The sequence below is a fragment of the Grammomys surdaster genome, unplaced genomic scaffold, assembly GCF_004785775.1.
Source record: "Grammomys surdaster isolate TR1022 unplaced genomic scaffold, NIH_TR_1.0 234, whole genome shotgun sequence".
Lineage (NCBI taxonomy): Eukaryota > Metazoa > Chordata > Mammalia > Rodentia > Muridae > Grammomys > Grammomys surdaster.
In genome coordinates, this window is record NW_021604679.1 from 3,216,215 (window position 1) to 3,241,458 (window position 25,244).

General features: G+C 43.0%; 1 protein-coding gene across 1 annotated transcript; it reads right to left on the minus strand.

Annotated features, from left to right (window-relative positions):
* Nucleotides 1-399: 399 nt before the first annotated feature.
* Nucleotides 400-24,351, minus strand: Ddx59 (DEAD-box helicase 59). Its single transcript, XM_028773795.1, has 8 exons — nt 24,200-24,351; nt 22,204-23,018; nt 20,161-20,328; nt 15,367-15,456; nt 7,492-7,743; nt 6,208-6,360; nt 5,439-5,567; nt 400-808 (listed from the first exon to the last, which is right to left on the minus strand). Exons 2-8 carry the CDS (start codon nt 23,005-23,007, stop codon nt 545-547), a joined length of 1,860 nt encoding a protein of 619 aa, XP_028629628.1. The 5' UTR covers nt 23,008-23,018; nt 24,200-24,351; the 3' UTR covers nt 400-544.
* Nucleotides 24,352-25,244: the final 893 nt, after the last annotated feature.

Here is a 25,244-nt window from a genome sequence, read left to right on the forward strand (position 1 = left end):
CAGAGGCACACACATGTGAAAGTGGAACTGTTCGGAAGGAAAGTGTGTTTTAAAAGCTGCTAAGCAAGCCAAGGGGAAACAATTGGGAAGAAAGCTGAACATTTTGTGCTTCTTTCCAATGTGCCTTGGAGTGTTTTGTTGTTGCTATTGTTTTCACGATTGCCACCATTCCCTCTCTTCCTAAGCATTCAGCAATAACTCTGGTGCAGAAGTGCTGCTGGCTGGGCAGGACCCACTGGATGGAGCGAGACCCGCTAGGTGAGTCCTGGCTCTGATGCAGCTCTGGGTACTGCCTATTTAAACAATGGGAAGTGATGCCCGAGGAGACAAACTGCAGTTCTGTAGCAATTCTCCTTCTGATTTTGTTTTTAAAATACAAGGATTGTGATCTGAAATAAATACAATATTGCTGTGTAAATTTTATTAAATTTAAAAATATCTTAAAGATTCTTCTGTTCCTTGTCCAAGTTTATTGACTCAATCATCAGTAGTTATTAGAAATTTTGATGATAATGCCTAAGCCTGCGGGAGGCGGCAGTACAGGTCATTTCTGTGAGCTGCTCTTCTCGTGTTTCCTAATAATGTCCATGAGGTTGGCCCCCGTGACCAGGCTGCTCTGTGTCTGTCTGTCTTTCTGCTGTTCCTTTCTCTTCTGCTCATGAAGGTAAGGGGAATTTAATAGTTGTGGCGGGAGAATGGATCCTGTGGGCTTCACTCTCTTGGCAACATCCCAGAAGAGTCTTTTAGAGTTGTTGTTGATGAACGTGATTGCAGTGCCGTTTTGACCAAGCCTCCCAACTCTGCCAACCTGGAAAAACAAACAAAACGCAAAAAGACATTTTCAAGTCTCATTCACTTCAAGAAAAATGAAGATTGTCATTAGATGCATTTATACAGCGTAACATTTATTCATATAGGGTTTCTTTCCTTTTTTCTTTGGTCAGAATGTATATGTGTGTTCACAGTGTGTATGTATGTGTGCGTGTGTGCATGTGTGTATGTGTGTGCAATCCTAATGGTGTTCTCTGAATTGTGTGTTGGATATATTAGTATATTAGTGAGATCAATTAGAGGGCTGATGCCAACATATGCATTTCTTGCTATCTTATTTTTAATGAAACAGCACAAGCACACTATTTGTTCTAACCTTTGTGCCTTGAAATGTTAGAGCCATTTATGTGTTAAGCCATTTTACAGAGTTCTCAGTTTGGCAGAATTAAATGGACACAAATTTGTGATTCAAATATGGAAATCCATAGCAAGCACAAATTCTACTTGTTTCTAAGTACAAAATGAAAATATTCTGAGAAAGCTTTCAGAAGAAGGGAAACAGAGCCGTGGCTAACTTCTGCTCATCAATTGAAATGTAAAATCAAAAGTCGAAACTTAGAAATGTTTAAGTGAGCCAGGTGTGGTGGCACACCTTTAATCCCAGCACTCGGGAGGCAGAGGCAGGCAGATCTCTGTGAGTTTGAGGCCAGCCTGCCAGCCTGGTCTACATAGGGAGTCCCAGGACAGCCAGAGCTACACAGAGAGACCATGTCATAAAAAAGTTAAAAAAAAAAAGGAAGCAAACAGTGAAGTGACCTAATGGTCCCTACCAATATACAGGGGAGTTGTACAGTTTTAAAAGACAAACTTTAAACAAGTTACAAGAGCTGAAGGCCTCTAGGAAATGGGATAGCAAGCAAAGAAGCAAATGCTGTGGTTTGTTTCCGCTTTTAGCTTTATCTGATTTGCTTAATTATATTGCTGATTGTTCTAATAAGATAATTAATATAAAAAATAGCTGCAACTCACAAAAGAGAAACTGTTCACAAATCATGTATTTGATAAAATACATTCTTTTAGAATATGCACAAAAGTATTTAAGGCTTAATAATAAAGATAATCTAATTTAAAACCTGGACAAAGGATGCGAACCTTACCAAAGAGGGCACTCAAACAGCCAGGAAGTACATGAAAGGCTGAGGCTCCATTCACCACCAAGGAAAGGCAAACCAAAGCTGGAACGAAATACCACTCGTTCTTATTAAGGGAGGCCAGAATCAAGGGGATGCCTTAGACTGCAGCCAAGTGCTGGCCTGGCAGGGCACACACCAAGCACAGTAGTGTGTGCTTCTAAGTCCAACAAAAAACCCAGAAGTTCAAGGTTATCCTCAGCTACACTGAGGGATTAGGGTCAGCATGAAATACACAAACTCAAGAAACCTGGACTTCAAAATGTGTCAGTCAGAGAATAAGGACAGCTGGCAGATGCAGAGAAACTGGAACTCATTTATTGCTAAAGAAATGCATAAGAGAGCAGTCTGGCAGTTCTTGAATATTAAACAGAGTTACTGTGGAAATGAGCAATTCTGATCCTAGGTACTAGCCACCAGGAATAAAAATGTGTGGACAGAAGAATCTGTATACTGTATTCACAGTAGGGCCACGGATATAAGCAGTAGCCCAAAAGTAAAACGTACAGTTAGTGAATAGGTACACAGAGGTGGTAAACCATAAATGAAATATTTTGGGAAATTTTAAAAAATCAAACAAAATATAAATAGACATACTATAAAATGAGTAAATATTAAAAACATGCTAAGTAAGAGAAGAAAGTTATAGAAGGCCACACATGGCATGCTTTCTTTTATTCGAAATGAAAAGAGCCAAATCTACAGAGGCAGAAAGCAGAGTTCGAGTGGTTACGGGATGAGGGGAACAGTTCGAGCAGTTATGCGGATGAGGGAGTTTGCGTTTGATCTGGAACAAGGAATGACTGCTGATGATACAAGCCATCTTTTTTAGGGTGGTAACATTTTCCTAAAACTGACTGTAGTTATGTTTGTACAACTGTATGAATATATTAAAATATTTAATTGTTTGAATTCACTTGAACTGAGTTATAGCCAAAAGGTGGTGGTGCACGCCTTTAATCCCAGCATTTAAGAGGCAGAGGCAGGCGGATTTCTGAGTTTGAAGCCAGCCTGGTCTACAGAGTGAGTTCCAGGACAGCCAGGAGTACACGGGAAACCCCCACCACAAAAAACAACAACAACAACAAAACCCCAAATCTAAAATAACTCAAAACAACAAGAGCAATAAGAGAGTGAGTCGTACAGTATGTGACCTGTAGCTATTGCTACTTTATGATGCAGTAACGAGCTGCAGCAGGCAGCAGGCATGCACATCTGTAATCCCGATGCAGCAAGAGCACCACAAATTCAGGGTTAGCCTGTTCAACCTGGAAAGACACAATCTCAAAATTTAAAAAGGGGCCGAGTATGTTGCTTAGTAGTTCAGTGTCTGCCCAGCACACACACAGCCTTGGGTTTAATACCCAGTATAAAATGAAGACAATCTCCAATATTTTCTGAATTCTAAGGTAGCTGAAGCTGATGCTATCTAATATCAAATTTCTTTTCCCAGGAACTTTCTACCATTGAAAATAGAAACCAGACACATAGAGATTTCTACTAAACTATCTTTGGCTTTGCAGTTCCACTCCATGTATTTTAACATAGGATCTTGCTATATTGCTCAGGCTATCCACAAAGTTCTAGATTCAAATAATCCTGATTCAGCCTCTCTCGTAGCTGCAACTACTGGCCTGACCACCGTGCTCATGGCCAGAGGAACTTATTGTATAGTAACACCCATAAAAAGATAAGTACTCAACAGGTACTACAACACTCTTTAATAATAAAACATTAGAGACATAACAACCAATAAAGGATTTGTTGACTCAGTACATACAATGTAACATCTTGCAGCAGTTACAACAGGGCAAACCAGGTAAGTTAGTGAGATCACTGAAGAGCCTGGCCACAGAGTATCCCTCTCTACTATGAACAGTACTAATCGGTATCTATTATGCACGCTGATGGGAAGAGACAACTGAGATATAATTCATAAAGCAAGGGGCGGAACAGTAGGTATGATGTGGTCTCGCTTACATGTACTGATATATAAATACGGGTACCTATGTGCATGTGTATGTATAACTATTATCTGACAAAATTCAAAGGTAGAACCAAATGGTAAAGAAGGCTCACTGCCAGGCCCGGTGGTGCAGGCCTTGAATCCCAGCACTTGGGAGGCAGAAGCAGGCAGATCTCTATGAGTTCTGAGACAGACAGGACCACCACGCACAGAGACTTTGTCTCAAAACAAAAAAAAGAAGGCTTACTTCTCATTGTATGCCTTTTGTTACTTGTAACACTAGTTCCAGTGGATATAAGAACTGAAACAATCTAAGGCACAGGCACAGAACAAAAAAAACCAGCCAGCTCCAGAGTCATCTGAACAGAGTGAAGAAACCTTACATTTTTACCGAGCCCAAAAGTCATAACTGTTTAGTGATGGAAGCCACAGAGTCAGCCTGGGATGGAAGGTTAAACAACTATAATCAGCATATTCTAAGAGACAAAGAAGTGTCTCAATATTGTAACATTTCAGAAAAATTTCTACCTAAAATTATGAAATGCTTGCAAGGAAACATTTCATCTGTTCCAACAATTACCTCCTGCACGATATTTAATTCCCGATTAAGTCTAAGTAAAACTCAAAGCAGCCACACAGTGCAGACACTGAAAACGTAAGTCACCATGGCATTGGGAGGCGAGCCCAAGAGCATCAGAGAAAGGCTGCACTTGAGGTGTGTAAGCGATGCCGGAGAAGGAAGACAGGGAGCAGGTTGTGAGATAACAGCACACCAAGCAAGGCTCTGTTTCTGCCAGAAAGAGGGGCATTGTCACTCTTGGCAGCAAAGGAGACAAATGAAACTTTAAAAGGTGAAAGCTAGGACAAGCAAGAATGTGAAGAGAAGACATGATTCCTAAAACAACAAGCATTTAAAATATCACCTTTACTCTGGCCACATACGGCAACCCAAAGCCGGCTTTTAAAACAGCTTTTTTTTTTTTAAATATAAAAATTACCAGTGGGCTCACTGAAGGGAATAAAAGAAAAAGAAGCAAAAATCAACCAATGATTTAGTGCCTTGAATGGTTTTTAAATATTTAATTTATTTCTAATTTATGTGTATGAGTATTTTGCCTCTATCTGTGCCCCCTGTGCAGGCCTTGTGCCAGCAGAGCCAGAGGAGGGTATACTTGTGTGCCTGGTACCTGAGGAAGTAAAAGAGGGCATCATAGACCCTGAGACTAGAGTTATAGATGGCTGAGACTACAGTTATAGATGGCTGTGAGCTACCATGTGTGTGTGTGTGTGTGTGTGTGTGTGTGTACATGTGTATATGTGTATATATGCTTGTATAGATATGTGTATATATATATATATATATATGTATGTATATGTATATGTATATATTTTTTTAAGACTAAAAATATGTAAAGTTTTATGTTCTGCTTTTTAAAACTGTTTTCTTACCTGGACAAGAACGTATTTAATCAGATTCGACAACGAGCCAGCAAGATGGAGACACCCCTTACCTGGTGAACATACTCATCCATGCTTGAAGGCATATCAAAATTCACAACCAGCTTGACGTTGACCAAGTCTAGGCCTCGGCCCAGGACCCCCGTGCTCACCACGACCTCATATTCTCCTTCCAGTAATCCCTTTTCAATAAAGAAAAAAAAGTTCATTATTCAGGCGTGGTGGTGCACACCTATAATCCCAGCACTTGGGAGACAGAGGCCAGCCCAGTCTAGATAGAGTTCTAGGCCAGCTCCTAGATGGCCTAGACAGGTACATAATGATACCTGTCTTAAAAAAAAAAATAAACAATCTAGAACTTATTTTATATGGCATTGTGTAATTCTGGCTGCTGCTCCTTCTTTTTTTTAATGACCTCAGTATTTTGCTGCAACAGCCTTTCAATAAATAGCAGTTTTACTTTTGAAACATGAATGTAGCCTAGGTTCTCCCTAACCACCATGGAATTTACTAATTTACTCAAGCAAATTTCTTCTTACGGCAAGCTTCTGCTCTTCCCGAGACTACACTGACCTGGTTTCCGAAAGGGAAGTCTGTGACTAGCTATCCATTCAGCACACACCCTCTACAGAGTAGGCTTACTGTCCCCACATACACAAGTCTAAGCAGGGGGAATAATGAAATTTACAGTCACTGTTATCCTTGGGTTCCCTGTCACTGAAAGGGTCTGTTTTATACCTAACCAGCTGGTGACAGGCCATCTCTTGAAAATGCCATAAGATAGAATTGGAAGGCAGAGAGCACAGAACACTAAGAGTCCACCTTCAGGATGTCCCTCCTTTCCACTTGAGACTTCTCGGAGTGGATGGATGTGCTGTTCAGTCCTGTGATCTTCTGCACCGCCTCGCTCAACAGATCTGCGCCGAGTTTGCAGTCCACGAATACTAACACTGGAGGCTTAAAGAGCTTCTGATCCTGAAAAATGAAACAAGAAATTAAATTACTCATAGGGCATAATTTATGTGGAAAATGTCTCTGAAACCATTAGCATGAGCTAATTATTGAACAGTTTACAAATACTGCTAAAAGGAAATGATAATTATCTTTAATCTTAATACAACCTTATAATAAAAGCATATTCTTTAAAACTAATATTCTCATTTAAGGATGCCTTCTCGTCTCATTTTTCATCATTAATATTACAAATATATTTAAAAATTTTAAGACCCATTACATAATTCTTAACGCTCCTTGTTAGTCAGTACAAGCTGTCTTGAACTTAATTTAATACCATATTTGTAAGTAACTGCTGGCTTATATTGGCCACTCTAACAGGTTTGCTTAAATTAGTTCAAAGAGTCTCAAGGATAGAACACCCAAGAAACACTTTGAAAAAAAAGTATGTAATTTTTGAAAGTTAAAATATTGAGGAATTATGAGTGTGTTTGTGTGTGTGTGTGTGTGTGTGTGTGTGTGTGTGTGTGTGAGAGAGAGAGAGAGAGAGAGAAAGAGAGAGAGAGAGAGAGAGAGAGAGAGAGAGAGAGAGAGAGAGGGTGGGTGTAGTCCAAGCTCACTGGAGCTCAATTTGTAGCTCTAGCTAGTTCCAAATATAAGGCTATTCTTCTGCCTCAGCCTCCTAAATACTGGGATTACAGGAATGAGTCACTATGCCAAACTCATGAGGCTTAATCTTCATACTTACATATATACATACCTGGCACACCATGAACTGGAGAGACCTCAAAAGGAAGACAAATGTATCCCCTCAAACAACTAGGCATCTATACTGCATAGTTTCAGAAATAAAACTTTGAGTGGGGTTGGTAGCAAATACCTTTAACCCCAATACTGAGTAGACAGAGGCAAGAGGGTGTCATGGGCTATATGGTTTCAGGCAAGCCAGGAATATATAGTAAAAGCCTGCTTTAAACAAACATCAGAAGCAAACTTTGATTTGGTCCTTACAGGATTCTGACGTGGTAAAGGGATTTACCACTAAATGTCTGCACCAGACCTCCCCCAGGCTCCCCTTAAGTGTCACTCTCTCTGGAGCAGTGGGAATGCAAACACATGTGACAAAACATAGCGGACGGCCTGAATACTCACATTTAGGATTTCAAATAACTTCTTCTTTTTGGCTGGGTCTTCTACCCACAGGATGATCTGCCTCACGCTGGAGCAGGGTAGGTTCTTGTCTCCGGTGATAATTCTCACAGGATTATGCAGAAGCTGGTCTGAGAGCTGTTCTATGCTATCTGGAATCGTGGCAGAAACCAAGATGGTCTGACAGTCACCAGGAGTGTGCTCCAAAACGTCAAGCACTTGCTGCTGAAAGCCCATCTTCAACATGGTGTCAGCCTGAAAGGAAGGCATTCTACAGTCAGGTTTACTCAACCCTAAAACCCAGAACCACTCAGGATAAGACTGGGTGATTAAGAACAGAAAAAATTAAAAACACGAAAAAATACATTACAGTGTCAAAAGACCAACAGGAAAATGTTATGTAAAATTATAGACTGTATAACTTAATGATATGGATTGTTGTTATTATTATTATTACTAATAACTATAAAAATAGATATCCTACATACTTATCAATAAAACACTTTTTAATTATGGGAACATATAATACTGTACAGTTAGAAAAAATGACCAGAAAGCTCTTTATTGGGTAATAAATGATTGATCAAAGAAGATAAACATTGTATGACACAATACTATATATAATATAAACAATATAGTCAAGAAATTAATTCCGCTGGGGGAACAGTTTACACTATGATCCTAGCACTCAGGAGGCTAAGGCAGGACTGAGTTCAAGGCCAGACTGAACTACAGAGTAGAGCCCTGAAACATTAGATTGCTGCCGTGGAGAAGCTGAGAGAGCCGCCGTGTGTATGGGGCCTGGGAGCTCACTGCACTTCTGCTTTTCAATGCTGAGAATTTAATTCAGGTCTCTGCACACGCTAGTGTCCCGCTTTGAACCACATTTGTTGGCCTTAGATTTTGGAGACAATATCTTGATATGCAGGCTGGGGTGACCTTGAACTCATGATCTTCCTACCTTGGCTGTCAAGTGCTAGGTTTATAGGCATGAGCCACCATGGCTGTTAGGGTTCACTTTTGGTTTTTCAGAGTTTTATTTCCTTCTAGCTATGGTTATGTCCTATATAAAAAAAGTATTTTAAATTAAAAAAAATTAACGTTGGGGGTACTTATGGCTTAAATGCTGACTGTGGTCCAAATGTTAGTATTTCTTCAAATTTCATACCAAGACTTTACCACTCATGTGGGTTGGTGTCCTCTCTTACAATCTGTCTGCCAGGAGTATTTTCATCCAAATCTCAGCATAAACATCACCTTCCCAGACAGCCCCTGGTTTCCCATCTAAGGAAGCCCACGGCTTGTTCCTGCTACACTGCATGGGTAGGTACACTTGCCACAGCTCCATGGGCAGAGCCCATAAGCACCCCTTTCCACCACATCCGCTAAACCAATAGCTGCCATGCCAAAAGCCCCAGTGAAAGGAACCCTGATGTCTTATAAACACATGCGCAACCTTAACTTTAAGCACTAAATAAGACCTAACTATGTAACAAACAACATCAGTGTCCCGGACCTCTCAAATCTAGGAACCACCTGGACTGAGTTTTTCTAGATCCACGGGCTGCTGAGTCAGACTATCCGAGTGAGACAGCCAGTCTAGACAACAGTCGCTGGGCACACCAGGCAGGTCTATGGTTTTGTTAACTTGCTTGTTGTTTCCTTTTATTTGGAGATATGGTTTCCCAGGCAGCCCAGGCTGGGTTTGAATTTATTTATTTTATGTGTATGAGTATTCTGCCTGCATGCAGGTCTGCACTCCATGTACCTGCCTAGTATCTGTGGACATAAGAAAAGGGTGTTGGATCCTTTAGAACTGGAGTTGGGAATGGTTGTGAGCCACCAAGTGAGTGCTGAGAACCAAAACCAGGACCTCTGTAAGAATAGCAAGTGCTCTTAACTACTGCGCCATCTCTCCAGTGCCCAAGTGGCTTTGAATCCACCCTCCATCACAAGCCTACTAGGTGCTGGGGTTACAGGCCGGTACATACTTTCTGCTCCCCAAGGTGGTTTTTATCATGAGGCCAAGTTGGGCACCGTGCTTCGTCACTGGGATGCAGCCAGCTTTGCAGTACAGAGAGCATAGTCTGCACCCTGTCCAACAGAGCAGAAGGAAGGGAGGCCATACCCCATCTGGCGGGACAGGGGACAGTTTCAAAGTCCCTCATCTGAAGCAGAGAGGAAGGATCAGGATGAGGTTGTAGGAGTATTCTAGGGCAAATGGAAGGCTTGACAAGAGACACAGATGGTGACAGGAACAGAGGTTAAAAAATGCAAGGGATTCTGAGTCCTGCCCCCCCTCTTGCAGCGGAGTCACCCACCTGCCTCAGTCTCACTCTCAGTTCCTGGCACTCTGCTGCCTCAACTGCCAGCTTCACACATCAGGCCCTCGGCTCCATCCTCTCTGCTCACTTCCCTCCTTCTTCCTTCCTTCTCTTGGAGGACCAGACATCACAGACTCCAATGCACTCCTTGTACACACAGAAAAATGTTCCCCTTCATTTACTGTTCACGGGAAGGCCGAACTCAGACATTACCAGAACCCCGCATTTACTCAGTTACCCTTTCGAAAACTAAAGGCACAGCTGTAATTTCTGGAGTCACCTCTCCAGCTGCCTTCTTCCCCATACGCCATCATCCGAAGGCTCATAAATGATTACTTTACAGTGACTCTCAGATTTAACCCTTTACTCTTGGGGCCTCCACCCTGCCCTTGACCCATTCATTCCTTGGCTGGTTTGCTGGCTGCCTGCCTGGTCTCTGGGTCCTTCCTCTTTAATTTCTCATGTACTGAGCAGGAGAATAGCCTCCCTAAACCACCACTTTTACCATGTTGTGCCCAACTCGTAATTTAGAAGGCCTCATTGTCTCCACATCAAATCCAGAAGTTTCTGCCTCCCTTCAGGGTCTCTATAATTTGACTCCACCCTAGCTACCCAACTCTACTTCCTATGGCTGCTCAGGAAGAATTTCTCAAGTTTGTTGGTCTCCTTCCTTCTCCTCCACAACTCACTTTGGCTTTCTCACTGTTTATCTCTTCTTTGGAATATTACATCTGTCCTCTGTTTTTTTTTCATTTTCCCCCATCTTCTGAGGAACAGCTCAAATCCCATTACAACTTTTTAATAGTGTGAAAATACTCTCTTAATTCTACTCCCAACCTTAATTGCTCTTGACAATTAGCATACTATACAGTAGTTTCCCTTCTAATTGACAAGCTATGGCTCTCAAGACAAATTCCAACCTTCACCTGTTTTGTGGAAATCAGTCACATCCAGTCATCTTTCTCGTCTTCTAAAATATTTATTTAATGGTGCAATAGATAGAACCCAACATCTTGCAAATGCTAGGAAAGTACTTTACAATCCAATTACACTCACAATCCTTTTTTAAAAAGATTCATTTTTAGTCTATGTGTACTGTGTTTGTTTGAATGTATGAATGGGTACTTACTTATGCCTGGTACCCACAGAAAAAACTAGAAGACGTCACATCTCCTGAGACTTGGTTATAGACAGCTAAAAACTCCTATGTGGGCACTGGGAATCAAATCTGGGTCCTCTAAGAGAGCAGCAGATCCCCCTGTCTATAGAGTCGTATCTCCTTCCTCAATCCTTGATGCTTTGAATCAGAGTCTCCTTATATAGCTCCTGCTGCTCCTGAACTTGAGATCCTTCTGCCTCCGCTTCTCTGGCTGAGTGCTGGGTTTATGGGCATATGTACCTATGTTTTCGTGTGTGGTGTTCATGTAGATGGACCTGTATGCATATAGACATGTATGCCTGTGTGATGGCCACAGGTCCACCTTGGGTGCCATTCACCCTGGTTTTCAAGACAGGATCTCCCAGTGGCCTGAAGCTTGCCAAGCATGGTAGACTGGCTGGCCCGAGTTTTGCCTGTCTCCACTCCCAAGTTCTAAGATTACACTGAGTGTGTACTACCACACTTAGTACGGTAGGTTCAAGGGGATCAGGCTGACTCGAGCATCTTCACTGACTGAGCTCTGTCCTTAGCCCCACATCTGAGTTTTTGTCTGTTTCTGTTTTACCATCTTGGTTTTCTTGAGGCTCAGTCTTGCTATCTACATAGCCTATCTTGACTTTATGATGCTCCTGCCTTTGGTACTACAGTAAGGTATAGGTAGAGGTGGAGGTACATGCCACCATACCACTCTGGTTATTTCCATACTGCTACGGTTGTACAGATTAGTTTCAAAAGATCTTACTGGCCCCCAAAGCCAGAAGAGGTCATCAGATCCTTTGGAATTGGGGTTACAGACTGTTGTGAGCAGCAATGTAGGTGCTGGGAATTGAACCTGGATCCTCTGGGAGAGTAGCCACTGAGCCACTTCTCCAGCCTCCCATCTGCTGTTTTAAAGAAAAATTTTGTCAATCATTGGACTACACTATTTATCTAAGTACTTTTTTTTTTAAAGTAAAAATGTTGTTTATTTGTTTGTGTGTGATATCTGTAAGTTACAGAACAACTTGTTGGAGTTTGTTCTTTCCTTCTACCATGTAGGTTCTGGAGACTGAACTCAGGTCATCTGGCTTGGCAGGAAGTACCTTCACCTGCTGAGCCACCTTGCCAGTCCCTATTTGAGTATTTCTGTATCTCAGTAGACAGTATAATGCTCTGGCCTTTATTTCAAGTGTATGTCTTTTTTTTTCTCAAAATTTCAGTATTGTGTAGGTTTGAATCACAATGAAAATATTTCTGCAATTCCATCTAAAACACCTGGAGTTGGTTAATCAGCACATAGACAGCATTCCTGTGCTAACTTCTGCACAAACAACTAATATGGTTGTTTGCCAGGTCATTTCCCTTCTGAGCTGCAGAGGAAGCACACCCCATAAATGCTGAAGCAAGGGGCAGGAGCTTCGACACGCCACATACAAGCGGATACTTCTTTTGCATCATAAGGTTCCATGATGGCAGACAGGTTCTAGAACTCTCACCTGCTGCAAACAAATTAAAGTGCTGTAAAGAGGTGGACTGAGTCCACCCTGAGCTCCACCACAGCAATCCAGGAGCACACTGGCCCAGCAACCCTGAACTCCACCACAGCCATCCAGGGGCACACGGACCCAGCAGGCATTTCAAAGGATTCGGTTATATTATTTTTCATTTCTTTTGGACATCAGTCTACAAGACATTGACCAACATTGCTCATCTTCACTCCTGCTCTGTAAGATTAAACAGCTTGCCCAAGTTCTCCCAGCAGCTAGCCCAGACAGATACAGACACCACAGCCAAACAGTGGATGGGGCTTGGAGACTCTCATGGAAGAATAGGAGGAAGGATTGCGGGCCCTGAAGGAGATAGGAACTCCACAGGAAGACCAACAAAGTCAACCAACCTGGACCCTTGGAGTTCTCAGAGTCTGAACCACCAGCCAAAGAACATACATGGGCTGGACCTAGGCCTCCCTACACACACATAGCAGATATGCAGCTTGACATTCATCTGAGTCCTGAACAACTGGAAAGTGGGGGGACAGCTGTCCTAAAAGTTGTTCCCTGTACTAGGATATGTTCCCAGTAGTTGGTTTGCCTTGTCTGGCCTCAGTGGGAGAGGAAGCACCAAGCCCTGCAGAGACTTGAAGTGCCAGGTTAGGGGGAATACCCAGGGGGACCCACCCACTCAGAGGAGAAGGGGAGGTGGGATGTGAGAAGGTTTGTGGGAGAGGGTGACTGGGAGGGGGGCACAGAGGGGGATATAAAGTGAATAAGTAAAAAAAAAAAAGAATAATTAATAAATTAAATTTTAAAAAAAGTTCAAACCCTGGCCTTAAGAGTCTGGGATATATCATCTCTACATACCTGAGGGTGTTCCCTTGCTGTTTACTGGGACAAAGGCACACCAGGTGATCAGTGGTCAGAGCCCTGAATCACACCTTTACCACCAAACCTCTGCTGTCACTGCTGCTGGAGAACACGAAGGAAAATGTGCCCTGGATGCAAGCATGGCTTAGTTCTCATGCTTGTCTGCATGATGTTATGTGGTACAGTCTATGTGGTGGTGATGACGGTCACGATGACCATGATGATGGTACAGGCCTGCAGGATGGCTCAGGGTACAGGCACTTGCAGCAAAGCCTGGTGATCTGAGTTCAATCCCTGGACCCCATGATGGAAGGAAGGAATCAAATTCTAAAAGTTGTCCTCTGACTTTCACACAGGTGTCATGGAATGTATGCTCCTGTGCACATACTCACGCAGGTAGCATGTACACACATGCACATACACAGCAGTAATAGTAACAACAACAACAACAATAAAATAAAAATAAAAATTAAATGAAAAAACATAGGGCAGACAAGCTGGCTCAGTGGTAAAGGTGCTTGTTGTCAATCTTGAAAACCTGAGTTTGATCCCTGGAACCTACATGTGGAGGACAGAACCAGCGTCCACAAGGTGTCCTCTAACGTTTGCACTCACGCATGACCAGTACATGAGCACATATACACAGTAAGTAAACACACACACACACACACACACACACACACACACAGACCTATATCATTATTATATCGTCATCATTATTATTACATTGACTGTACCACATAACATCATGCAGACAAGCATGAGAACTGCACATATGCCATCCTTGTGTCCAGGACACATATGCACAGTAAGTAAATAAATAAACACACACACATATGTGTGTGTGTACACATATATAATAAAATAATACACTTGCTTTATTTTATACTTCAGAGCTGTAAAATATTGTCTCTAATATAAACAATATATACATATGTAAATATAGCCTCTCTGATATATTAACAATAATAACAAAAGTTTCACAACTACTATACCAATGCTCACGCAGAAAAAAAGAACTATCACTCAAATACCAATCAAATAACTACTATTAGCTACTTCTTTAGTTCCTGTAAATAATTCTCATCATTGCCATTGACTATTTTAAATGTCAGGAAGTATAAAGCATTGTGAGACTGAGAGGTAGCTCAGGGGTTGCAAGTTTGCATATTATGCAGAGGCTCCAAGGGTCAATTCCCGGGACTGCAAAGTCAAACAAAATGCAACAAAGCCCACAACCTTGCCTTGGAGATTACAGGACCCACTGAACTTGGGCGTTCTTCACTAGGAAAAGATAGCTTCAGTTTAACTGAGCGAATCATGCCTTAGCTTAGCTGCAGAGGACACAGACAGCAGCTTAAGACCCAGGAGAGTACATTTTTGCACAATCCTGGATCTTTATTTTTTTCATTCAGAGAAAATGTTCTGAATAAACACTGATATTACATGGCTACAATACACTTCTAAATAAATTATACAAAACCACGTGGCTGTTTTTTAGTCTGTGTGTATAGTGTATGTGTGCTTACAAGGAAGTGCACAGATGAGTGCGTCCATATGCATGTGAAGGTCAGAGGTCGACAGTGAGCATCTTTCTACGTCACTTTCCACTTCATCTTACACACTGATTTTTCTATGTATGTGTGTGGCTGTGTGTAAGGACACATGTGTGGAGGTCAGAGGACAACCTCGGGGCTAGGTCCTCGCCTTCCACCTCATTTGAGGCATTGTCTCTGTCAGTTATTGCTGCTAGTGCAGCTGGCTTTTACAAGGGCTCTAGAGATCTGAACTTAATGGTCAAGCTTGAATGGCAATACCCTTACCCACCCAGCCACCCGCCTTGTATTTTGAGACGGTCTTTAACTGCACTCAGCTCACTGACCAGCTGACCGGCTATACTTGTTGGCCAGTGAGCTGCAGGGGTCCTGCTGCCCTCCTAGCACTGTGGTTTCAGACATGTAGCTCTGTGCCCAGACTTGGGCTGAGCTCAGGTCACACCTGTACAGCCATCACCTCACCTCCTGACTAATGTTCTTTAAACATTACTACTTACTTCATCTACCACGACGATTTTTATGCCACCCAGTGATACAGAGCTCTGTTTAATTATATCCAGAAGTCGTCCAGGGGTTGCTATGATAACCTGAATAAAAGAAAGAGATGAATTTAAAATTAGATAATATTTATTCATTTATTCAATCTTTGTTGGTTTTCTCTCTTTTTTCTTTTGAGAAGGGGTCTTACTATGTATCCCAGGCTTGCCCTGAACTTGCAATCCTCCTGCCTCTACCTTCTAAATGTTGTATTGCAGGTGTACACACCTGGCCTTTTATTCTATTTTTACTGAGTACCTAGTATATTCTATATACTATATAAAGTACCGCAATGGATAGGTCATATACAGTTTCTGCTCTCAGACAATCTGTAGTCTATAGGAAGAGACAGATAAAATAAGTGTCACTGTGACATGTGACATCCAGCACTGGCCAGGGAAACTAACAGGCAAACAGAGACCTCCGTGAGTAGATAATAAGTACTCAGAGATAATGGAGATCGTATCTAAAGCCAGGGAAACCAGCTCTACTACTGGTCAAATCAGGGTCAAACCAAATCACAATACAAGTCTACAGTCTTAAATAAAACAGGAATTCCTGATTCCACACTATGAACACAAGACATTTGTGTATCTCAAAGTACTTCTCCCAAAATATTTACTAAACACAAAAGGGAAAAAATAAACGTTATAGTTAAAAGACAAGTTAGCACTCAGCAGGGCAGAGGTAGAGCTGGCTGGTGGAGTGCTTCCTAGCATGCAGGAGACAGGAGCTCCACCCCAGCACCTCAAGGAGGAAATAGTAAAAGTCAGCCGCCAGCTGGGATGCAATGAAAAGGGTAAGGTGGTACTTCTCTTTAAAACGGTTTGAAATCTGAGCATCGGGGAGCACACCGGAAACTGTAGCACTCCAATGCTGACTCAAGAGTATTGGCATAAGTCTGAGACCAAGAGGGAGAGAGAACTGGAACAGGGCTTGTAGGGAAGGGGGAAGCTGGCTCTGCAGGCAACAGCATGTGCTGTGTAAGCATGAGGACCTGAGTTCCCGTCCTCAGCACCCACAGAAGTTGGCTATGGCTGCCTGTGTACCTGTGGTCCCAGCACTGTGCAACTCTAGCTTCAGGAAGAAAGGCTATCTAAGGGAAGAACTCCCAGTGTGACAGAGCAGGACAGCCAGTGTTCTCCTCTAGTCTCTACAAGTGCACAGGAGTACACACCTGCATACACATGTGCACACGTATCACACATACACACTGTATACATACAAAAGTTTCAAAATAAAAAACAGAATGAAAGGATGGCCCAGTGGTTAGGAGCACGTGCTGTTTGCAGCACACACATGGTGGCTCACAACTCCAGGTCCTCTGCACTGGACACGCTCATGGTGCATATACATACACACAGCCAAAACACTCATACACGTGTTTTAAAAATCTAAAAGGACAAAAAATCACAGCAACAACAACAACAAGACGACTGTACATCTTAGACGTGTCCAAATCATGAAAAAGACTGAAGAGCCACCACAGACTGAAGAAGGCAGAGATGTGCTGTCTTACTCTCTTTACCTGTTGCTGTAATAAAATACCCCAGCAAAACAGCTTAAGGGAGAAAGGGTGGGTTCTGGGTCTCAATTCAAGGGTACAGTCCAATACTGGCAGGGAAGTCAAGTGGTGAGAACTTAGAGCAGGTTCTTAGTGACGAGGAGACCTAAGATGTATCTGCTCTGTGGAGGACAGTAGACAGTGTGGACTTTCTCAACCTTTCCCCAGGCCTCTGATTAGAGTTCTAGCAACACCAGCAGCAGCAGCAGCAGCAGCAGAGGACTTGGAGCAACTGCTCACACCACGCTCACAATCAGAAAGCAGACAGAGGTAACCACACACTAGTGCTCAACTTTTGAGATTTTATATGATCTAGGATCGCCTGCCCAGGGAATGGTCAAACTACAGTTAAGGTGGGTCTTCCATAGTAGTTAATATAATCAAGGCGATCCCCTGGAGACATGCCTAAAGGCCCATCTCTCAGACGACCCAGGAGCTTGCCAGGCTGACCACACTAACAATCCCAACACCATCCAAATACAATAAATGATCCTCATGTACCTATTTATTTTTTCGGTGTCTACTTTTTGAGCTAGGTTTTTACACTATATAGCCCAGGATGGCCTTAGCTTTCAATCTTTGTGCCTCAGAAGCCATAGTGCTAGAATTAAAGTGTTGCCACTTCATCCAGCTTCAACTGGATTCCTGTGCTAGGGTGTCAGGGTTAGGATCGAGTGTGTATGAGGAGGTGGAGAAGTATTGAAATGTGAGTGGGCCCCAAAGTGCAGATGACATATTAATTTCTGACCTAAACTAATATGTCAGTGTTAACTTCCTGAATCTAGAATTGCATTGTGGACATGTGCAATAATGTCCTTGGTTGTAGGATTCACATTCTGAAGTATATAGGAGTGATGGCACATCAAGTCAGAAACTTTGTGGGGGGAAAATAAAGCGGCCGCAGCTGTGGAGTCCCCGTGGGTTTCCACGCTGCGGTGAGGCCTGGAGGTTTTGGCAGCGGCAGGCCCCAATGACACGAGGAAGTCCTTGGTTCCAAGTTATATAGGGAGGGAGAAAGGGGGAAGATCTGGGGAGGCATGCTTAATTTGCTCCACCCTCTGGCCTTCATTAGTATGTAAATCCTTAGGGCCTGAGGCCTCTAGTCACACCCTCTACCTGTGCACTTTGGGAGGGGCTGTAATAGCCTACGTGATTGAACAATGTATTTCTATGGAGACTAGACTGCTTTTCAGGACCCTGGGTTCCGGGGTCGTGCCAAACTCCTGCAGGTTCTCACGCAGAGTCTCGGGGTTCTAGGCAACTGCCCAGCCATGACCCAGAATACCCTTACGCAGTCCTATAAAACTTACTTCCATGAAACCCAGGAGAAAAAAAGTTTCTTATACTGTACTGGCTTCTTTTGTTCAAGCTGAAGTTTTTTTTTAATGTATGTAAATACTGTATGTATCCAGTCACTTAGATATCTGAATACTGAAATCTGGAGATTATCACCAGTGTATTAATTATTTTTTCTAAGAATGAAAATGGAGCCAGCTAGATGGACCAAGCTCAGCACCCAGAGGCCTGGGGCGGATGATCTGAAGTTGGAGGCCAGCAAGCATACACGAACTTGCCTTGAAAACCCCAGAGAAGAAGAATGAACTCCAAGGATAGCTATTCAAGGGTAGTTAAAATTGTCCCTATGTGTCTACATGCATCATACAATAATGTTCCAGTGCTGTGCAGTCAAAATAGGTCAAATGCTTATAGGACTCTAATAAGCTCTACTAACCTAATTCAATGTTCATAAAATATTTTAATGGTTTACCTTATAAATATATACTACTGAACTTATAATTTTTCACTAGTAAAATATTACTTCTCTCTGTTTTATATAGTGGAGGTCTACAGTGAAAATCAATGATCCAATTCCCCACTAATTACCAATCGGCAATATCTTTTTTTTTTTTTTTTTTAAATATTTATTTATTTATTATATATGAATACACTGTTGCTGTCTTCAGACACACCAGAAGAGGGCATCAGATCTCATTACAGATGTTTGTGAGTCACCATGTGGTTGCTGGGATTTGAACTCAGGACCTCTGGAAGTGCAGTCAGTGCTCTTAAGGACTGAGCCATCTCTCCAGCCCCAATCGGCAATATCTTACAAGTGTATTATACATATTTTAAATCTGCCAAACACATCTGATGAGATTTATTGTAATAAGATAGGTATCAACAGAGGGTTTTTACATACTGCAGTGTTCTCATCCCTGTTGGTAAGTATCTGTTGTCTCTTCTTTACACAGTGCTCCCTGGCATCTCAACTCCTCCCTTGCAACTTGGTAACCTGCCTGCCAGCCACCCCAGAAACTAAAAAGGTAATAAATAGCAGGGGACCCTGGGGCCAATAGCAGCACCTGGGCTATAGTCTACCTTTCCTGGTTGGCCCCTGTGCCAACCTTCTCTTAAGCTGAACTGAAAAGCGTGTACCACCATTTTAACTCAAGAAAACTGGGGCTCACTAAGCAAAGTGTCGATGACACTGCTAACAAGTGACAAAGCCACAATTAGACACACTGCTTTCATGTATCAGAAACCACAGAGTACACACTGTACAGCAAAGAGGTAGCAGAGCTGGTTAAAGGGAGGTTCTAGTTTGGGCAATTATTATTTACTAACTGAACACTGATATAAACCCCAGCTTCTGAGATCTGCCTTCTCAGCCATGGAAGACAGGATATGCAAACCTCCATCCAGGGCAAATATGGTTACAGGAGATGAATGCAGGAGAATGCCCGACAGAGCTTAGCATACAGCAGGCATACAGTAAACTGTATTCTATTCTTTTTCTACATAAAATGAACCTTTCGTTTTTAGGTTTTGGTTTTGTTGTTGTTTTGTTTTTGTTTGCTTGCTTTTTTTTTTTTTAGAGACAAACCCTCGCTCTATAGCACAATCTGGCCTAGAACTCATTCTGTAGCCCAGGCTGATTATAAACTCTCAGTAACAGTGCTGCTTCAATCTCCACTGCTGGGATTACAGACATGAATTACCAGACATGGCTATAAAATTAACTTTGGGGAAAAAAAAAAGACTTAGTAGGCAAAAGCCAGTAAAGCTAATTAAGATTACATCTTCAAGAACATATGCGTGTGTGTGTGTGTGTGTGTGTGTGAGCGCGCGCACGCACACTCCTCTGTTGCTTACAAAACCTTCAAAGGCCTTCTCCCAAGCAGGTGCTCACCTTAACATGCTGGCGTAAGCGATAGAGCTGTGGGGGTAAAGGTAAGCCCCCGACGAGAAGCACGGTCTTCATGCGAGGCAGACCACTCATCAGCTCCTTGGCCTGCCTCTCTATCTGAATGGCCAATTCTCTTGTTGGTGTGAGGATGAGAGCAGATGGAGTTTTATCCTGAAAAGAGGGGGAAAACAACTTAGAAACCCCGACAATTGATTTCTGCTGACATGAACTATGCCCTTCACAGCGGCACCATCAGCCCCAGTCAGGAGCCTTCGGCTCACCCCATGCAGATTTTTCATCCAAAAATGATCAGAACGTGAACCCATTTCTTACTCACCTTAGATGTTCAGCTGAAGATCAGAAGTGAGGAGGGCGTACGCAGTAGGCAAGGAGGGAAAGGTGTGCTCAAATATCTAGCAATCCTCTTAAAAGGTGGAATCCCCTGGTGACCGAGAACACCCACCAAAGCCTGGCACTTTGGTACCTCAATTCTCCCCTCTGCTCTCACGCATTTGCATCTTTCTTTGGCTAAAGGACTGAAGTTCATTGTGGATGCATGCAAGGCGTCCACATCCTACCTTCTCCCTTAGCTCTGTTTAATCACCTTGTGTGTGAGCTGTGCCTTCCAGTACATTCCCCTCACTACTCCAGTACCATTTCCTCCACTGTTCCTTCTTCTCCTCTCTCCCTACGCTCCTCACTCTTCTTGCCACATGCATAGCCCACAGGCTCACCAGGACAGGTTGGGCATCCTCAACTGAGAAGTTTGAAGCCAGAACGCCCTTAAGTCTTTACCAAGACTTCTGAGCACCAACAAGGAGTTCAAAAGTCTCAGGTCTTGGGGGCTGTAGGGATGGCTGTAGGGAAGAGCACTGGCTTCTCTTGCAGAGGACCCAGGTTTCATTCCCAGCACCCACATGACAGCTCACCCTCCTACAGCTCCAGTTCTGAGAGATCCAGTATCCTGTTCTGGCCTCCAAGGATACAAGCACACATGTGGTACACTGACATATATGCAGGAAAACGCCCATACACGTAAATGAAATTATAATTTTTTAAAAAAGAGATTCAGATTCTGGAGTACTTTGTATTTTAGATTTCTAACTTAGGGATGCTCAGCCAGTAACATCTATGAAAATATTCTAAAATTAGAAAAACTCCCAAATCTGAAATCCTTCTGGTTCCAAACCATTTCAGATGATGACGCTTGGCATGTACTAGGGAAATAAACATTCAGTATTTGTGAAATTGTGTGTGAAAACGCTTTTTTCACTATTTCTCATTTTGTTTTACTCAAGACGGGGATCTTACTATGTATGGCCTAGGCTGTCTACAGCCTGGTCCTCCTGCCGAAGCTTCTGGAGGGCTGGGATTATAGGCCTGGGCCATCAGGCCCAGCAGTACTAATTAAAGATGAACCACAGGTTATACTTAAGAATATACTTTAGGGGCTGGAGAGATGGCTCAGCGGTTAAGGGCACTGACTGCTCTTCCAGAGGTCCTGAGATCAATTCTCAGCAAACACATGGTGGCTCACAGCCATCTGTAATGGGATCTGATGCCCTCTTCTGTCATGCAGGCATATATGCAAATAGAGCATTCATACAACTAACTAAATAAATACTTTTTAAAAGAGAATATATTTTAATATGTTGCAACTGCATTATAACTTTAATATGCAATTCCAGTTTCTCCAAACCCCAAGAGGCTTAGCGGACATAAAATGCAGCTCATCCATCTGGCAAACAGGGGTATTCCTGCAGATCAAAACTTTGTTCCTTTATAGAAAAGCTGCTAAAAATAAAATGTCTTGTAAGGAAATTAATTTTTAGACCTTCCAGGAAGAGATCTTTGGTTCAACAATAAAAAAAACCATTCTTTGAAATAATGTTTTCACATATGAAACAAAGCAAAACCATCGGCACTTTAGTGACTTAATTCACAAACGCTAAGCAGCGGCTTGCAGATATATCAGGTACATACAATGAAACTTAGTAAATACTTCCTCTGTTTCCCAGAGGAATACACATCAGATCGGTAAATTACCTCAGATAAAGCTCGGATAATAACAGGTAGGAGAAAAGCAGCTGTTTTCCCCGAGCCAGTATCTGCGCTGGCCAGAATGTCTCTTCCCAGAAGCCCCACGGGAATCATCTGCATCTGGACGGGAGTTGGCACCTCATAGCCTGACTTCTTCAAGTTCTGATTTAAGGTCTCAGGGAAGCCACAGTGCTCGAAGTCAATAATGGGCCTGGCAATGTCTTGTCCTTGAACTGAGATTCCTAGCTGCTGTTTAAGGGTTTCAATCTGGTCCTCCCTGAGGGTCACAATAAAGGGGTGCTCTTTGTAGACATAAAAGGCATCCAGCGGGGACTCTGGCTCCGAAGCAGCTCTCTGTGGGCTGCTGAGTTTTAACGATCCTTCCTCTTCCCTAACTTGCAGCAGATGTTTTGCTTTGCACTCCAAGCTACACACGTCTTCATCGGTCTTGTCACAGATATACTCTCCGTAACGACCGCAGACAACACAGACAGGCTCTCCAGGCTCCGGCCACCGCTGGGTTTTGGAAAACGACTTTACCGGCTCTTCAGATGTGTGACTGCCCTTCACATCCTGATCAGGTTCTTCGGAACAAGCCTCAACTAACTGGCAAGAAGGAATGGAAGTGCTTGATGCACTGCCGGGCCTGTCCGCTGTGACAGCTTCCTTAGTAACTGATGAGTGGACCGGAGTATCTTTGTCTCCCTCCAGCTGAAGGCTTCCTGCTTCGGGCTTACTTTTTTTAGCTTCACAGCTTTTGAGGTCATCATTAGAACTCCTCTTGATTTTCAAAGATCTTGGAACAAACATTCTTCAACATTCTGTTGAGGAAATTGCACCATGAAATAAATACATTTTACCCTCAATTAAGCTCACGTTAGCCCCACACGATGTTGTGTCAGAGAATTTTACTCAGGGCGATAGTGAAGACATCATATCCAAGTTAAGCCAAACTTCCTCCACTTATCAGTTTCCTTTGGGGGAAGCGGTTCAGCCTTTTTCCTCAGACACGGGAATGTGAAACACTGCCTACAGTTCCCCCACAACCTTGCTACACGCTACACCTATTTCTGTTGACAGATCATTTGTACTTTCATGGAGCAGATGTTATAGAAATTCTACGGCATATCCTTCAATTGCATTTTTCACAAAAGAAGATACTTCACTATTAAGAATCTTAAAAAATCAAAACAGCTCAAACGGGAAAATGCAGTTATATTTATATACGTAAGAGTGCTCATTCTCTGTGACTGTTTTTGCTAACTTTCACAATCTGCGAAAGTAGGTCACTGAAACCCTAAATGTGTGTGTATGTGTCTGTATTATCTTTTACATGATATACATATCAGGTAGCATAATAAATACATGCATATCGACATATGTGTATGATTGGGAATGTACTTCAGTGGTAGAGTGCTTTGCTAGCACGTGAGGGCCTGAGTTCCACATTCCAAAGGAAAACACTGATACACACACACACACACACACACACACACACAGAGGCAGATGAAGAATTCGGCCACCTAGGAATTAAGTTTATTTATTCAAATAACAATTCCTAAGTGTTAGAAACCAAGTATTCTTGCTCTGGAGAACAAATTAGTGATTGGTGAAAGAATGTTTTAACATTTTGGGGCTATGAAATATACTTAATTTTCTCAAAAACAAAACAAAAGTTAAGAAATCGCTAGCTTCCATTTTCTATTAAAAAACAAAAAACATGGCACCTAAACCGCCTAGAGTTTCTGAGGAGCGGGAAGGGGTGGGCGCTCGGGGCGGCAGAGAGCCTACAACCCAGTCCTGCTCTAGGCAACGCCCGCATCCCGCGCATTCCCGCCCGCCCCATCCGCCCGCGGGACCGCGCTCCAGGCGCGCGCACGTCGTAAGGACCCTTGCGAGCGGCGCGATATAGCCCGCAGCCGATATAGCGCAGTCTAGCGCGCAGGTACGGGGCACGGAAGCGGGAGCTGGAGCCCGAGCTGCTAGGGCGGCGCACGCTCACCCGCGCGGACCAGGCCGCGTCCGTTCCCGCCCGGGCGGCTCCCTTCCAGGCGCTGGGCCGAGCTTCCGGCAAGTAGCCGGGAAGCTCCGGAGATCTAGCCAGGGTTTGAGGGCCCCGCGCCTGCGCGCGGCGGGAGGCGGAGCTCCATCTGGACACGCCCTCTCGGTGACGTGCTGAGGAGGGCGGTGCACAGGGTAGCGGGCGAATGTAGGGATCCTTTTGGAAGACTCCAGCAGGGAGTAGGCTGGTGAGAAAAAATTGCCAGGAAGGGCGGGGGCTGCCACGCTTAGAAAGTGGGAAGTTTGAGTGGGCCAGAAAACCTTCTCCTTTCAGCTGCTGAGAATAACTCCAGAATCCGAGCAACTTGATATGGCGTAGTTAATATGCCAGATATTCATTGCTGCAGCACTCCGCCCCGCGCTATGTAAACCAAAACTAAAACAAAACAAAACAAAACAAAACTCTCAAAGTCTTCCTAGTTGCAGCCAAGTGGCCTTTGCTCTGCCAACTTCTGGAACAGCCTGACAGGTCCCAGGACTTGCACTTCTGTTGGGATGAGAAGGAAGTAGAATAGGAGAAGCAAGGACATAGAGGTGATGTTTTGGGTGTCAAGTCTTTTTTTTAAAGATACATTTCGACCTAATATTTGATTTACCAGCTACGTTAAGTGTGAAAATACTAATAAAACAACACTCCGACTTCATGTTAGCATTAGTAAATTAATAAATGATGAATCATTTATTTCTGTATCTCTGGGATTCTACTTGTTTTGTCCTGATGTGTGTGTGTGTGTGTGTTCAGCTTGCCATTTTTGGTAGATACATTTTGGATGATAATGTTTTGTTTACCTTTTGAGCATTCTAAAGCTAATACATACCACATATTTTTATATGTGTAGCCTTACAGTATTTGCTTTTATTAACTTTTTTTCATGATTTGCTGAAATGTACTATAGAAATTAACTTTAGTGACCAGATAAATGGGATATTGTTCTTGTCAAGAATGTGTTTAGTTTTATAACACGTGAATATGGAATCACTTTACA

Excerpts from the sequence above, each read along its gene's own strand:
- Ddx59 (XM_028773795.1), bottom strand. The coding sequence starts at position 23,007 with ATGTTTGTTCCAAGATCTTTGAAAATCAAGAGGAGTTCTAATGATGAC. Across the intron at positions 20,329-22,203 it reads TTATCCGAGCTTTATCTGAG|GATAAAACTCCATCTGCTCT; the intron begins GTAATTTACCGA and ends CCCTCTTTTCAG. Across the intron at positions 15,457-20,160 it reads GCTTACGCCAGCATGTTAAG|GTTATCATAGCAACCCCTGG; the intron begins GTGAGCACCTGC and ends TCTTTTATTCAG.